Source organism: Aspergillus aculeatus (assembly GCF_001890905.1).
Source record: "Aspergillus aculeatus ATCC 16872 unplaced genomic scaffold ASPACscaffold_24, whole genome shotgun sequence".
NCBI classification, from domain to species: Eukaryota; Fungi; Ascomycota; class Eurotiomycetes; order Eurotiales; family Aspergillaceae; genus Aspergillus; species Aspergillus aculeatus.
The window spans coordinates 103583-118564 of NW_017962999.1; the positions used below are offsets into that span (position 1 = coordinate 103583).

At 54.4% G+C, this 14982-nt stretch overlaps 6 protein-coding genes across 6 annotated transcripts; 2 read left to right on the forward strand and 4 right to left on the reverse strand.

The window, feature by feature from the left end:
• Positions 1-319: 319 nt before the first annotated feature.
• Positions 320-1611, reverse strand: ASPACDRAFT_127952 (uncharacterized protein). The gene has a single exon (XM_020197089.1). The coding sequence runs from the start codon at positions 1511-1513 to the stop codon at positions 482-484; it is 1032 nt and encodes a 343-aa protein (XP_020051126.1). The 5' UTR covers positions 1514-1611; the 3' UTR covers positions 320-481.
• A 1542-nt stretch (positions 1612-3153) lies between these two features.
• On the reverse strand, positions 3154-4183 carry ASPACDRAFT_64938 (uncharacterized protein; the record flags this gene model as incomplete). Its single annotated transcript, XM_020204055.1, has 2 exons — positions 3154-3504; positions 3683-4183. The coding sequence occupies 2 exons, from the start codon at positions 4181-4183 to the stop codon at positions 3154-3156; spliced, it is 852 nt and encodes a 283-aa protein (XP_020051127.1).
• Positions 4184-4775: 592 nt separating this feature from the next.
• Positions 4776-6930, forward strand: ASPACDRAFT_1908739 (uncharacterized protein; the record flags this gene model as incomplete). The annotated part of the gene is made up of 2 exons (XM_020198868.1): positions 4776-4976; positions 5039-6930. Coding segments are annotated over exons 1-2 (2088 nt in total), but the record flags the coding sequence as incomplete, so codon positions are not given.
• A 1216-nt stretch (positions 6931-8146) lies between these two features.
• ASPACDRAFT_7358 (U2-type spliceosomal complex subunit CWC24) lies at positions 8147-9187 on the forward strand (the record flags this gene model as incomplete). The annotated part of the gene is made up of 1 exon (XM_020204080.1): positions 8147-9187. A coding segment is annotated over one exon (1041 nt), but the record flags the coding sequence as incomplete, so codon positions are not given.
• Positions 9188-9256: 69 nt separating this feature from the next.
• On the reverse strand, positions 9257-10543 carry ASPACDRAFT_1892187 (class II aldolase/adducin family protein). Its single transcript, XM_020198658.1, has 3 exons — positions 10162-10543; positions 9771-10078; positions 9257-9706 (listed from the first exon to the last, which is right to left on the reverse strand). The coding sequence occupies exons 1-3, from the start codon at positions 10388-10390 to the stop codon at positions 9350-9352; spliced, it is 894 nt and encodes a 297-aa protein (XP_020051130.1). The 5' UTR covers positions 10391-10543; the 3' UTR covers positions 9257-9349.
• A 248-nt stretch (positions 10544-10791) lies between these two features.
• On the reverse strand, positions 10792-13375 carry ASPACDRAFT_127954 (putative proteinase). The gene is made up of 6 exons (XM_020197090.1): positions 13040-13375; positions 12798-12987; positions 11493-12743; positions 11367-11442; positions 11258-11318; positions 10792-11198 (listed from the first exon to the last, which is right to left on the reverse strand). Exons 1-6 carry the CDS (start codon positions 13247-13249, stop codon positions 10968-10970), a joined length of 2019 nt encoding a protein of 672 aa, XP_020051131.1. The 5' UTR covers positions 13250-13375; the 3' UTR covers positions 10792-10967.
• Positions 13376-14982: the final 1607 nt, after the last annotated feature.

Genomic DNA, 14982 nt, shown 5'->3' on the forward strand with positions numbered 1-14982 from the left:
ATTTACAAGTAACTCACGTAGGTGGCTGGCTAGACTAGACGAACTAACATGTTAGTGCTTATGGCCAGCTGGGGCTTGACTTGACTAGCCTGTGTTTGGGGCCGGTCTGTGAGCCAATCCCTGTCACTCACAAACTCCTTGAGGGTGTCTTACAGGAAGAGGATTGGACCTCAATTAGCCGTGAGAGGCTGTGTAAGAGGTCATTCTGCTCTCATATGAATCCCGTTGCAAGGTCAGAGGCTCTTGAGTTCATAAAGGTCCGTTATGGGTGGCATATTGACCGACCAGTAGAGGGGGAATCCTTCTGAAGCAAGCATTTCCTGGATTACGAGGCCAGCCCTGTAGGCAAGTGAGCAGTGTATGTATTTCAGTCACATTCAAATAAATTCTCGACGTCAAAAGTTGCCAATCTTCAGATCTATGCTCTTTGACTACATTATGTGCCTAGTTTACAAAAACACCCACGGCAGAGACAGCAATCTCAACTGCTCGAGGCCCTCGCCGCCTCCAATTTCTCGAAATAAAAGCTCACCACATCCTTGACCGCGTCCTCAAACGGCCGGAATTTCACCCCCAGAGCGCGCTCCGTCACAGTTGAATCGTAGGCGATAGGGAGGGTAGGCAAGCTGGCCTGCTTGAGCTGGCCGGCAGCCACCGCGGCGGGGAAATTCTTTTCGACGATGCGCCACGCGTCTGCATAGTTGACGAGCGAGCAAGCACCGAAGCTGTTCAGGCCCCCCGCGGCGGAGTCCAGCTGCAGGACCTTCAGATACACCTGCGCCAGATCATCGATGTGGACATACCCGCCGTGGATGGGGGCGGGGCAGTCAATCCCCGTCACACTGCGCAGCAGTATCCCACAGGAGCTGCTCTTGGCGATGGCCTCGTCGGCACTCAGCACCAACTCATCGCGCCCGTAGACGTAGCCGGGAATCACGCGGGCCACCGAGAACGGCGGCTTCTCTTGCTCAATAAAAGCGTCCGTGTCGTTAAGCTCCGTGATCTTGGCCAGAACGTAGGCCTCAAAAACATTGGAGAAGGTATCGGGGACTCCAGGCAGGGTCACGCGGGAGGTGGCGGTGACGGTGACGGAGGGGTCGGGCATGGGGGCCATGTTGGCGACGATGGATGAGGTGACCAGGACACGTTTGATGGTGTGGAACTTGAGGGAGGACTTCAGCAGATTGGCAGTGCCCTCGACGGTGGGTTTCCAGACTTGGGTGAGAGAGTCGAAGCCGGGCACCGGCACTGGAGACCCCGTGTGGATCACGTACGTCGCATCTTCCAACGCGACGTCAAATGCATGCTCCGCAAGGATGTCCGGGACGATAGCGTAGGTCAGCCGGTCACCGGGATTAACCTTTTGGATGACAGGATTCGAGAGGATGAGCTGGGCCTTTTCCTCAGAGCGCACGGTGATTCTGATCTTGTAGTCGCTCTTGAGAAGGAGTTCTTGTAGAACGCGGAAGCCAATTAGGCCGGTGGCACCCGTGAGGAGGACAAGAGGGGCCATTCTGTGATGGGGAAAGAGAGCAGTGAGTGAGCAAGAGAATTTGGGTAAGTGTGAAGCAATGAAGACAAAAGAAAATGAGATTCGGCGCAAGAAACTATTTATATTCGGTCAACGACAGAGTTAGGTGGGAAGGGGGTGCCTTACAGCTAGTGCGTCAGCCTCTTTCCTTACCAGAAGGGGTAGGTTCCACTAATAGGTGCAATTAGCGTGTTCTGGTTCTGACTGTATCGTGTATCGGTTGGAGATCATTATACAGTACAGTACAATCATATGGATATTAACAGTTCCCCGCCATGTGGAGCTTGCATTTGGCGCTAATTTGGACACTGTTTGTGCTGCGGAGATTAAGCACAGCCTCTGGTGGGAACAGGAGGTCAACAAGCCTCATGGTCCCACTCCCTTCAGATGTAACTAACCTATTAACCCTCTACCTCTGGCTTGTGGAGCTCCTAGGTAATCCTTAGTTTGATATAGTCCCCAAGCCTGTCGTATTACACTTTCCCTAGCCCGAGACGCGGCTGTTATACCGAACATGCGTCTGCGTACAAAGGCATGGATATCATCTGCACGTCCATGTTCGCACTTAGAATGGAATTTTCAGGGTTTACGGCTCAGACTTTGGAAACACCACAGCATCGCTCCATCAGATAGAGCCTACGATCCGGCTACCCCAAGTCCATCGAGACTGCGATCGACCGTAAGTTGTCGGCAAGTATTGCAGCAATGGCAGAAGGAAAAATTAAAGGCAATAAAAGAAAAATGAGTTTAGAGATGTGTGAGTTTGGGGCCGAGGAGTGCGCCTTGAATAGTTACAGGTCCTGTAACAGAGATCTCGACTCATAAAGCTTGCGGGTGAACCATTTTCACTGAGAGAAGCCGGGCGAACAGGTTCCCAGGTGATTTGTGCTCCGGTCATGAAAGAAAGCAGCACCTGCTAACTTATATCTGCTTTATGCTGATCAGCGCCGGATACAATGCCCGTGTTGGAGCGCCGTGGGCTCCGAACTCCAGATGCGCAATTACAGCTCTTCTACAAATTGATTTCCCCGCGATCTGGCAACCTGGCCGGCTGAAATGCGATAGCTTTAGATGGAAGTGCAGGAAGTGCAACTACGTCGAAAGTCCCTCCGCAACGTCTCCACTTATATTCACCCATCAAATCCTTCCGTATGTAGAGGCCGGGCGACAAAACCATGGTCAGTGGCACGTCGATCCACGAGTTAGGGCCAGCCGCCCTGCAGACCTCCCATGACAGTCTTGGACTCAACAACTACTCCTGAAACTATGAGATGGGTGCCACGAGACACTCTGGCTACGCAACCGTCTGCACCAAACTGGATGCGGCAATGCCGAGGGAAGCGATTTCCGGGCATGCATGCATGCATGCATGCATCTACCCTCCCTCGCTGGAAACCCCCCCGGCGATGGGGACGAATCCGCTCGCTCGGTTCTGAAGTTCCGAGGACTAGAATGGCTCTCCTGCATATCTCACGGAAAAGAAAAACGAAACGAACACCACACCCTTGCCAAGTGGCATTCTCGATTCACTAAACTGAACTACCGAGTATTTACCGAGTATGTCCACAGCAGAGAGAGATCATAATGATAGGCGTTAGGACTGTATTCCACACCCCACCTCCTTACATCCCACGCTTCCACACGCTCACCCAATCCGTGCCATTTCCCATCGCATGCGACCGTTCTGCTTTCCAATGAGCGATTCTGGAGAATCCGACGGACTGAACACTTTCTTCCTCAAGTGAGGGGCTTCCATCCACGTCATAGATGATCTCCCGCCCAGGATAGCCCAGGTGTGCCAGATACACCGATGACGGAGAGGCATACGGCGGGCCCCCGGCGGATGACTTCTTGGTGGTGGGGAACTCGACGCAGACAATCGTGCTTTCCGGGTGCGTGGAAAGCAACTCCCAGTATCGCTGGGCCCACGCAGGGCGGAGGTCGGGACTAAGGGCGCAGAAAAACTGTTCTTCCTGTCAGTGACAAGATACAATGGGTGAATAATCTCATAAAATCAGATGCAGGAAGCACGCTATAGAGCTTTCCGGTTGCGACATCGTTTTCTCCTGCAGCATACCGCAGGAAATGGAACCCAAATTCAACACCAAGGGAACTGGGGTTTCGGGGAAGGAAAAACGGGTATAACCTTACTGTGTAGTCGTAGATGAAGTCAAACGTGTCATGGCCATCCGCTTGGACTATCCAGTCGTTTGCGAAAAAGTCCCCGAGGACAAAGCTGGCCTTCCCACGGCTACTGCTCTCAGCGCGGACAGGATAGTCGGCCAGGTGCTCGTCTGCCCAGGCCCTTGCCTCGTCCACGGCCTTGCTTGACACTTCGAGGCCATAGGCGTCATAACCCAGGCTGGACAGGAAAAGGACATCGTAGCCACGCCCGCAGCCGGGGACCAAGGCACGCTTCCGACGGCGTTCTCCTGTCTCGTCTTCAATGAAAGCAGAGACGCCCACGAGGTCCTGACGGGTGCCAAACAGGTCCACGAGCGCTGGGTTAGGGATTCCCTGGTCCCAGGGCAGGAAGTCACCTGCATCCCACAAGGCCGCCCAACGGTCGTTGGCGGGGGGCCCTTCACCACTGAAATGCTTGAGTAGTCGAGAGGTGTTCTCTTGGGTAAGAGGAGTACCAGCTTGCGCCATGTTGAGATAAAAAGACAAAAAGAAGGTGGTTGTATCTCTAGATTATACTTCTGTTGCTTCGCGGTTATGTGTCGGTTCTTGATGCCATCGAGGAAGATTGGTGACGGGACAATAAGATCCAACTTATATGTCTACAAGTTACCCTATACTGTCAAGGACTATGAATATTCACGTCATTTGTGTTCGCCGGATATCCGATCTCCCTGAACGGCGACTCCGCGCTTCTGGTCCCCGATGATGCCTGCCAATTGTCTTTGAGGACAGCCCCAGGATATACCAGTCTTGTCGAAGTGCATCTACCTGTCGCAGATAAACGGGCAACATTATATCAACCGATCGCTCTATGCCTCCTCAACCTCTGGCGCACGAAGGAAAGACACGATCGTCCGACCTCCCTGCCACAAAACAGAGTCATTGTTTCTGCAAGTACCCAGTTTCAGTAAGAAACGCCACCCTTGATTCAGCGACCGTAGCCGGAAGTGCGAGACTGTAAGTTCCTTTCAGACTACCCCGCGGTGCAGTGGCCACCTACCAGAGGTTGCTGACATCACTGGGCGAGTTGCCAATTATATAGAGCGAGGTACAGAGCCAGGTCTGATGTCAAGCTCAAAGATCCTAGTCATTTGCACTCAGCCTCCCTTGTCTGTACATCAGTTTCTGCATCCTTGTGCACCTCTTCCATTTTTCACTCTCAACCTGCTGAAGAGGAAGACTTTAAGAATGGAAGAACCAATCGACCTCATTCCCTATGACGCTGACGCACTGAGGGAGAGTGAATACCCAATGCTCCGAGGTACACCCTGACAACTGTTATGGCTCCCTATGCCCCAATTGTGGACTAATGTACCTATGTAGACGAGACATACTTGGATCATACCGGCACCACTCTCTATGCGCAGTCTGCTTTGACGAGCTTCATGAACGAGATGTCGAGCAATCTGTTCGGGAACCCACACTCAGACTCACGATCCTCCCGGCTGTCAACCGAAAGGGTCGATGAGATCAGGAAGCAAACACTGGCATTCTTTCGCGCCGACCCGGAGCATTTCGATCTGGTCTTTGTCATGAACGCCACCGCGGCTATCAAATTGGTTCTCGAGGGTCTCACCCATCCGCCTGTCTCCGATAGCCCTGGGAAGACGTTCAAGGGGCCCGGACTCTGGGTGGGGTATCATCTCGAATCTCACACGAGCGTTGTGGGACTACGTGAACTGGCTGATGCCGGGCAACATTGCTTCATGTCGGATAGCGAAGTCGAGGCCTGGATCCGGCCCAATCCCGCCAGGGACAAGACCGATCGATGTCCAGGACAAACCTCCAACACGTTTCAGGTCGGTTTGTTTGCATATCCAGGACAGTCGAACATGACCGGACGACGGCTCCCTCTTCATTGGCCGGGCCGTCTCCGACAATCACAATACGCCTCTCACCAGAGAGTCTTCACCCTGCTGGATGCTGCTGCACTGGCTCCCACTGCGTCGCTGGACTACTTCCGGGACCCCGATGGAGCCCCCGACTTTACAGCCGTCAGCTTTTATAAGATCTTCGGATTCCCTGACCTGGGAGGACTGATTGTGCGTAAGGGATCCGCCCAGGCTCTCGTGCAGCGACCCTACTTTGGCGGAGGCACGGTTGAAATGGTCACTTGCTCCGACCATCCCTGGCATTCCAGGAACCCATCCCGCATCCACGAGATACTTGAGGATGGAACAGTCCCTTTTCATAGCATCCTGGCTCTGGGGTGTGCTCTGACAACCCACAAGCAGCTGTACACATCTCAGGAGCACGTGTCTCACCACACCACACGGCTTACAGCACACCTCTACCAGTCGCTTTCCTCGCTTCGCCACCATAACGGCGTCAAGATGTGTGAGATCTGCCAAGATCCATCGGCGGAGTACGGCGACAGTACGACCCAGGGGTCCATAGTCGCCTTCAACATCCGCTCCGATGAGGGTCGATGGCTCCGGCTCTCGCACGTCGAAGAGGCGGCCAACGAGCACCGCATCCATCTTCGCACAGGCTCAGTCTGCAACCCTGGCGGACTCGCAAAGCTCCTCCAGCTGGAGGAATGGGAGCTGTTCCAGAACTACACGGCGGGAGTACGTTGTGGCTGTCGCAGCGTGCTTGTGGGGCATAAGCCTTCAGGCATCATCCGCGTGAGCCTTGGGGCGATGAGCACCCTAAGCGACGTCGAGCATTTTGTAGGATTTGTGCACCATCTGTTCGGTGCAGGCGCCTTTCCTCCCCTGGCGCCTCCGTCCAATTCTCCGGCACCCCAGCACCTTCACGTACACACGCTGATGATCTATCCAATCCACGGCGCCGCCGCCTACACGATCCCCGTGCAACAGTCGTGGCATCTCACCTCAACGGGCCTGCAATGGGACCGACAATGGTGCCTGCTCAACCTGCAGACAGGATCGATCCTCGACCGGGACTACGCACCGCGACTCCTACTCCTCCAACCGATGGTCGATGCCGTGCACGGCATCCTGCGCATTAGCGTGCACCACTCCCTGCGCCGGCGCAACCCCAAACTCCGGCAATCGATGGCTGTGCCTTTACATGACCCCGGTCGAGATGTCCAGACACCCAAAGGAAATCTCTATCAGTGCCAGGCAACGAGCCTCGGTAAGCTCGATGGGCTCGAGGGCGGAACCGGCCTGCTCCGGCTGTTCCACTCGCCAGACCTGGTCGCTTACTTCACTGCGGCGCTCGGTGTTCCGTGCACGCTGGCCCGATTCCTCGACTCAGCAGACTGTATTTCTCCCGCATGGAGAACGTTCCCTAAGCACCAGCCGATGGCGGAGGTCCATGCCTCGCCATCCGATCAGCTGCTCCTGCCGCTGCCGCCCGACCACAGCCAGGTTATTTCCCCTGAAGAGTCGCAAGGTGGGCAGACACGACGTCGCGCTCTCCCGGTGGCCCTGACCGAGACACTGCGTGCCAATGCCCTGCTGGCTTCGGATGCTGCTCCTGCTGTTACTCCCGAAGACCGTCAGTGGTATCTGTTACAGTTCGGGCCTCGAGAGCAGCAGGCGCAAGGGAGAATCTTCCAATACGGGCGGATGAAAGCGGTGGCCATCACGGCGGAGCAACAGAGCCCGGAGATCTTTGAGCGGACGAGTCCCGTAGTCAAGATGGTGTGGAGAGAGGGGAACGAAGGAGCACTTTCAGTGCGTGCAGGACAGCCGTTGGCAGTACTGTAGTGAATCAATCGGCCATCTCACTACCTTGATGATTCGAGTACATGAAAGCAGCGCTTGGTAGCTTACAGGGACGTTTGACAAGACCGGTCTTCTCGTCACAAACCGAAGGTTTAACCGCAGTCGTGATCTCGCTCTCTCAGGTCCAGTTGCTTATCTGAATTGTGGAAGTTGGATTCATTCTGCCCGTTGATTTTGAGAAAGAATTAGGCACTCGACTACCATTATCCTATCTGTGGTGCCCTGGTCAGAATATCGTCATCACTGGGTGACAAGCATCAGTTCAAAGTCGCTTGATAAGTAAATATTACATTCATTATCCCTCGAAGATCCCTACTGTTGGCCTATATATCTCTTCTCGATTCCGGTTATCCACAGAATAAAGCATTAGGCAAGAATTCGCTGGATTGCTCGAAAAGACCTGTAGAAATAGGCATAATACAAGAAAACGACTGTTAATGATGGGATAACAAAAGCACAGCACCAATAGATGGACGGAGGTACAAGCAAGCTGAGAGTGGTAAGAGTGGTACAGTACCTCGCCACTCGAACTTTCCAGACTCACTGCTTAGCGATAAGAGCAGTATTGCTGCCTGAGTCATCCCTCGAGAGCCCGCTATCATCACGTGTCGTGCCACCGCCTGGATCTCCCATTCCCGGATAAGAAACTCCTCGCACTGCACCTCCAGTACATCGTCACTAACACATCCCAAATCTCTCACCCAGAACCCAAAACAAAATGACAGACACGCAAGACCCAAGCGCCGCAGCTGCAGCCGCACCAGCATCAGCACCAGCACCACTCTTCAAAAAACGCGGCGCCAAAGCCCAAACGAACCTGCGCAAGAAACGCGCCGCCACGCCGCCCTCCGCCTCTGATGCCTCCTCCTCCGACGAATTCTCCTCCGACGAAACCACCAACATCAAGCGCCGCAAGAAGAACGCCGGCGTCGTGAGCGCCTCCTCCGCTGCGACACAACGCAACACCACTACCCCCAACGACCCCTCCTCCGTCTCCACATCCACAAACACCGCGCCGCCGCTCCTCCCCAACACCAACGACGCAACCAAACAATCCAACTGGTACGACGAAACCGATACCACCAGCGCAGAAAGCCTCCTGGGCGAAACCCGGCACCCCCAAACCTCCCTCCCTCAAGAACCCGACGGAACCTACAAAGGCCTCGCGCACCAGACCCAACAAACCTTCATCAGACGTAACCCGGACGCGCCCACAAAAAAGGCCGTAGGTCCCGTCCGCGCCCCCACCAACGTGCGCATGACCACGTTCACGGACTACGCGCCGGAAGTGTGCAAGGACTACAAGCTGACGGGGTGGTGTGGGTTTGGCGACAACTGCAAGTTCCTGCACGATCGGTCGGATTACAAGGCGGGTTGGGAGTTGGATAAGGAGTGGGAGAATGTCACGAAGGGGAAGAAGGTGGTTGGGACGGTGGTGTCGGACCGGGCACGCGGAGGAGGAAGCGGAGCTGGGGAGAGGGAGATGGACGATGAGGATGCCGAGTTGGAGGAGATCCCGTTTGCGTGCATCATCTGTCAGGGCCCGTATCGCGAGCCGATTGTGACCAAGTGCGGGCATTACTTCTGCGAGGCGTGCGCGTTGAAGCGGTATCGGAAGGACCCGAGTTGCGCGGCGTGCGGGGCGGCGACGAATGGGGTGTTTAATTCGTCGAAGAAGTTGAGGAGGTTGTTGGAGCGGAAGGCCGAGAAGCAGGCGCAGCGGAGGAGGGAGGCGGAGGAGAATGGGGAGGCGTTGAGTGAGGATGAGGAGGATGAGTAGGGGAGGAGTATATGATATGCACATATGTATAGAGATTATGATATTGTCTCAATATAATCGAATGCCTTGAGCGTCAAATCATGCATTTACGTTCCTCGTATGCCACCGACGTAGCCGCATATATAAACATTAAACAGTATAAGTATGCTACCAGGTCTACAGCAAATAACTTCCCCCGGTCTCCTCATGGATCACATCGAACAGCGGCTTCGCACTGAAATACCCCGACCCGGGCCTCCCCACAGTCTTGTATGTGAACGCTGCATCGGCATCATCGATCTTGATCGTCGCCCCGCCGCGCCCCGCCGCCGCCGCGTCGGCCAACAGCTGCGCATGGCAGCACTTCTCCAGACTGACAAACCAGAAGACCGTCGCCTCGATGCTCGTGCCCACGGTCAACAGGCCGTGGTTCTGCAGCAGCGCCGCCTTCTTGTTCCCTAGCGCCTTCGCGATGTTGTGTCCTTCGTCCTCCGACAGCACGACCCCATTGAATTGTTTGTAGACGACGTGATCCTGTATCGCCCCCTAAATTAGCTTGACTTTCTGCGATAGATGGCGGGGATAAGAGGTTCTATACGTTGTAGAACGCGCACGAGTCCTGCGTGATGATGTCCAATGGCCGACCGAGGGCGCAGAACGATCGCCCGTAGATGCTGTGGCTGTGCGCAGCGCACAGGACGTCGGGCCGGGCGGCATGAATCGCGGAGTGGATCATGAAGGCTGCAGCGTTGAGGAGGCGGACAGGCCCCCCGTCGAGGATCTTGCCTTCATGGCTGACCTGGATGAGGTCGGAGGCTTTGATCTGCGAGAAGGCGACGCCGAACGGGTTCACCCAGAAGGTGGTGGGGTCGACAGGGTCGCGAAGAGTGATGTGGCCGGCCACGCCTGCAAGGAGATCAGACTTGATGGAGGGAGAAGAGAGAGGCAAAGTGTAGAGAAGTGATTAAAATAAATAAAGGCGAGATTACCCTCATCGTATCCATTCTTCCCGAAGATGCGGAATGCAGCGGCTAGTCGGCCCTTGAGGTACTCTCGTTCCTTGTACTTGTCTTCGAAAACAGGGGGCTTGGGGTATTGGGAGGTCTGGTTCTTCACTGTCGCCGCCTCCATGCCATCCTCTTGGGAGGATTGGCGGGTCTGAAGGGTGACTTGGGACGTTTGGGTCGCCGATGTCTCGGTTGAGCTGGGAGGTGCCATGGTGAGGGCGTACTGTGCTTCGAGATGGTGGATGAAAAAAGGAATTTGGACTGCTTGCGTGGTCGCTGTGCAATGAAGGGTCGGAGGTTAGTAATTATAAGTTAGACACCCACCCCTAGGTTTATATGCTCCTGCATTGACACCTCATGCACGCCTTTGGATTGACTATGGTGTGCTGCTGCCGCCTTAGGCGGGGTAGCATAACCGATCCTGGCCTGCGACCGAGGCTACTCCGCGTCGCATTCTTGGGTCGAGTGCGGAGAATCGTCTCCACTGGACGCTTGGGGCGAGGCCATTGTTGATCAATCCTTATCATCCAGTTTGAGGTCAGACGTGGCGAATATTGGCGGATTTCTCTAGGACACGGCAGTATCTGTGAAACGAAGATTGTAAGCTGATTCGATGTAGAACTCCTAATGGGAGGGGATGTAATCGGATGTAATCAGGGGCATATCAACTAGAGATGTGCAATTGCTGTTATCTTCGATATATACAACAACCCTTGAGACCGCGAGATAGTCCATGATCCATGATAAGGGAGCACAAGGCCCACACCGGCGGTTCCCAATCACATCCGCTACAATGGCAATCGCGTCCACGGTAACCCGCGCGACTTTGCTTTGAGCATCTCATACGGTTTCTGATCGCTCTGGCTCCTGCTTCTGATCCCCCGTTTGACTGTAGGGATGCCAATCATTGGCTTCAGGTCGGCCTCGCAGACCGTAACAGTCAGTGGCAGCTCCCCCGTTTGGAAATACTTTCGAATTGCCTGGTCGACACAAAGTGACGGAGCGGCCAAAGTAGAATGCTGCGGCTTGTCAGTCTCTACGCACCCTCTGCAGTTATGAATTTGCGATTCGCACTTACTCCTTCCGAGTCCTGCTGCAGTACTACCGAGCCAGGAAACCTCTGTGACATTTTCTGAGCACTATGCCCCTTTAGTAGGAGTTGTAACGAGGCAAGGGGGACTTCTCACCTGCGCAGAGGTGTCACCGGGTCTAGAATGTTGTTTACAAAAAGCAATGGGTGGGACGTATTGCCCCCTACGGGTTCTATGCGACATTAGACCAATGGAAAAGGTGCATGCAACAAGAGGACGTACCTTTGAGTTGCCATTTGGGTGAAATATCCCACCCCACGCATCCCATGCGCAGACTAGCCCAGTAATCTGCAATCATGGAACTATCCTCTTGCAGGGCCTTCCAGTATCGATGGAAATCCTCTTCATCCGTATTCTGCAGGTAGACTGCATCCGTACACAGCACCGCTGAGCTGGCATATGCCTCGTTCTGACCCGGCACCTGGCAAACTGCCGACCATGGCCCGGCTTGAACACATTGATCAGAAGGACACGACGGAGCGCGAGCGCTACTCTTCATATCCGCTACTCCCGATCCATCTCCTCGGGCCAATTCACTTGCAAACTGGGCAAGAGGTGGAAAGCCCTGTATGGGCTGGTACATGGCCAGGCGCAGGATGTTTTTCAGGTCGCTCCAAGTCACAAGTTCCGGACCTCGAGTAGGAGATGCTATGACGGGCAGTGACGCATTATACAATGCATCCTCCAGGTCAAGATACGCTTGTTTGATGGCCGGTGCTCCACCTGAGATGTAGAATGGACACTGTTCTGGTCCGACCGTATCGCAGTACTGCGCAAACCGATCGAAGATAGCATCGGCATCCTCAATGGCGCTGAGGCCATCATCAAAATAGTATTTGTCCGCGTCGACCACCGCATCCAGCACAGCACGTTCTACGCGATCGGGGAAAAGTGTGGCGAATGTCGCGCCTAAGACAGTCCCGTAGGATCGGCCCCAATACAACAATTTTTCTCGACCTCGCTTCCACTTTGTCTGAGCCACAATTTCCTGGTGCTGGTCGTTACCGTTGATTCGATCCTGCCGTCGCAGTGCTTCTATACTTTGATTCTCACGCCACTCTCCATGCCGCTCAATGATTTCCAACATGTCCCGAGCGACCGGAAGCGTGTTCATGTGTTCTCCCAGGGCCTCCTCTCCATCCTCGAACGGTGTGGACAAGTTGATCGAGCATCCCATATTGAGAGCGACCGAACGCTCCCAGTTGCGACGAAACGCGCCGTCTGCGCTTCCCAGCATGCCTTCGGCCGCCACCTGCAACTCCCAATTCCTTTGTGCGAATATGTTCGGAAAGCAACTGAAGCCCGGTGTCGTATTGTTCACCCCACGAGGATCGAATCCGATGACATCGTAGTATTTGTCGCGCACGCTGTCTCCAAGCGGCTCAAGACTGGGATCTGCCTCTGCATCCATCGTGGCTTGCAGATTTCTCCCGTCAATGAGCACCTCGGCGACTCCAGAACCTCCAGGGCCTCCTGCATTCGCCATGATTAGACCCTGTGTTGAGGATAGTAGAGAAAAGGGCATACCCGGGTTGACCAGTACTGCACCGCCGTAGCGTGGGTCTGTCACTGGCACCTTTGCCGGAAGACGAGTGATGGCAATCGCAAAGCGCTGGCCGAGACCATCCGAGCGATGGTAATCCATGGGCACCTCCAACCGGGCGCACTGGAACCCATCGAAGCAATCATGATACTGCAGCGATGTGGATGGGGTGATCTGAATTTTTGGTTAGCGTCAGATTGATACCAGCTTGTACACATCGACGTACCTTACTCCACGTAAATTCTGATTGTGAAAGCTCTATGGATGTGTTGCTGCGCGTCGACACAGGTAGCATCCACCATGCATACCCAGCGAGGCACACTAGTACGACCCATAGAGAGTTGGTTATGCGCAACCGTGGAATTACATTGGTCCCCGTTGACAGAAGCCGCTGGTCCGGAGGGGTTGCGATGCCGGCAGTCTTGAGACGTTCCATCGGTCGCACTAGCCTGTAAGACCGGAAGACAACCACGACCTCACTATTGAATATGTCTTGCGGGACAGGAGGGGCCCGCTAGATAAATGCGCAGTAGACATGGTTGTTGGCTGAGAGGCTGCTGGCTAAGGTGCAAAGCAAACTTCATCCGGTTTCCTGTTAAGCGTTGGAGCAAGCCACTATCTATCATCTGCAGGTTTTCAAGCTGGCCCACAAATGGAGAGCGAGAGATTTCCAATCAGGGCCAGAAATGGGAGAGATCAGCTGTCAGATTTGGGTTGAAATGTGTCTCGAGCATAAGCCGCTATCGTCGATTGCAGCTCAAGTGGATGCCAGTGCCCCTCAGTCATTCGCTGGTTGCTCCCTCACATTCAGTTTGTGATGGTGCATACTACATAGTACTAGAGAGGTAGTCCACCACTCTGCGCCCTCGATTTGCGCTTCCCCCCAATCAATAATGGGTCGGCCGGCTTTATCTGTCCGATAACCACCCGGAGGGTGGGTCACATTAGGGGATTCAATCCGAACTATGTACTGTGTATGTGCGCTGTCAAAGTTTGTCCTTGGAGGACGCTAACAGACGTTCTTGGCTAGGTTTGCTACACTCTGCGCATTACTGTCCCTTGCGGCGATGTGTTATATGAGTTCTGACTTCATTAAAGGTCGCGTCCACTTTGATCGCCCCCTTGGCGGAGGCCAAATGTGCTCATCAGGCACAGCCCCAAGATCATGCTCCATTGGCGACATATGTCTGGAAAAGTCTCGCACAGATTGGTGCCTTGTCTGCAACGCTCCATGATGTCCCTCATCTGTGTTGCGAACGATCTATCTACTGGTGATATTTCATAGCGAGAATGTGCGAGAGCGAGGCGGCCTTGTCAACTCCCGCAGGTCGAGTTGAGGTGAGCCCCCCATTTGGTGGCAACGTTTGTCAAGACATGTCTCGCGGCCTCGTGAAGCTTTCGTTTTCTGAAGCAGTAGTAGTCGCTCCACCTGCAGTAGTGTGTTTCCTATGATGTATGAAGGCGAGGAATTTCGTGCGGTCTGCGCCGTGGCACGTTTGCCAAGGTAGCTCGATGACGGAGGGGTCTCGAAGGTAAGGGAGACACGTCCATCGACTGATACCTAGGTTTGTTGAATAGCAATCCCATGAGCCACGGGCGGACACGTTCTCATAGTTTCTAGCCATCACAGGTCGCATCATGATAGTCGCTAATGGAGGACTGGCTTTGCAGGCGATTTGGGCTGGTGTCGGAGGCAATCCTTCAGACGAGGGCGAGCTAACAACTCTTGTCTTCATGTCAAGTGACCAATCCAGAGCAGAGCATGCCCACACTCTCCTCCCCTTCTTTGTGTTGTCTCAAAGTCGTAGCATCTTCAACTCCATCGCCTCGCCGGTCTCGGATGCATGACTCAGGCCGGTGACCATGGTGAGTAGAATGTGTCGCGCACCACAAAGGGAAGTGGCTCTAAGCAAGTTGACTCAATGCCCAGAAGATGTTAGAGTCACCGTATAGCCCAACACTGCTTGGAGAGGAGAGGGAGGAAGAAGACTTGCGCTGCCATTGTGTGCAAACGCGTCGCGACCCCGTGCCAGATCACGTGCTGACATTCATCCACCTCTTTCTGCATTGGGTAATAGCATTGAGACTCGTCGACATTGACTGGACACCTTGCAGCTCCCATGAATAGCAAATGAAATATGATGAGGAAGCTTGATAGGAGTTGGAATC

Excerpts from the sequence above, each read along its gene's own strand:
- ASPACDRAFT_127952 (XM_020197089.1), bottom strand. The coding sequence starts at position 1,513 with ATGGCCCCTCTTGTCCTCCTCACGGGTGCCACCGGCCTAATTGGCTTC.
- ASPACDRAFT_1892187 (XM_020198658.1), bottom strand. The coding sequence starts at position 10,390 with ATGGCACCTCCCAGCTCAACCGAGACATCGGCGACCCAAACGTCCCAA. Across the intron at positions 10,079-10,161 it reads GAAGAATGGATACGATGAGG|GCGTGGCCGGCCACATCACT; the intron begins GTAATCTCGCCT and ends ATCTCCTTGCAG. Across the intron at positions 9,707-9,770 it reads ACTCGTGCGCGTTCTACAAC|GATCACGTCGTCTACAAACA; the intron begins GTATAGAACCTC and ends GGGGCGATACAG.
- ASPACDRAFT_127954 (XM_020197090.1), bottom strand. The coding sequence starts at position 13,249 with ATGGAACGTCTCAAGACTGCCGGCATCGCAACCCCTCCGGACCAGCGG. Across the intron at positions 12,988-13,039 it reads CAGAATTTACGTGGAGTAAG|ATCACCCCATCCACATCGCT; the intron begins GTACGTCGATGT and ends CCAAAAATTCAG. Across the intron at positions 11,443-11,492 it reads ACCCAAATGGCAACTCAAAG|AACCCGTAGGGGGCAATACG; the intron begins GTACGTCCTCTT and ends AATGTCGCATAG.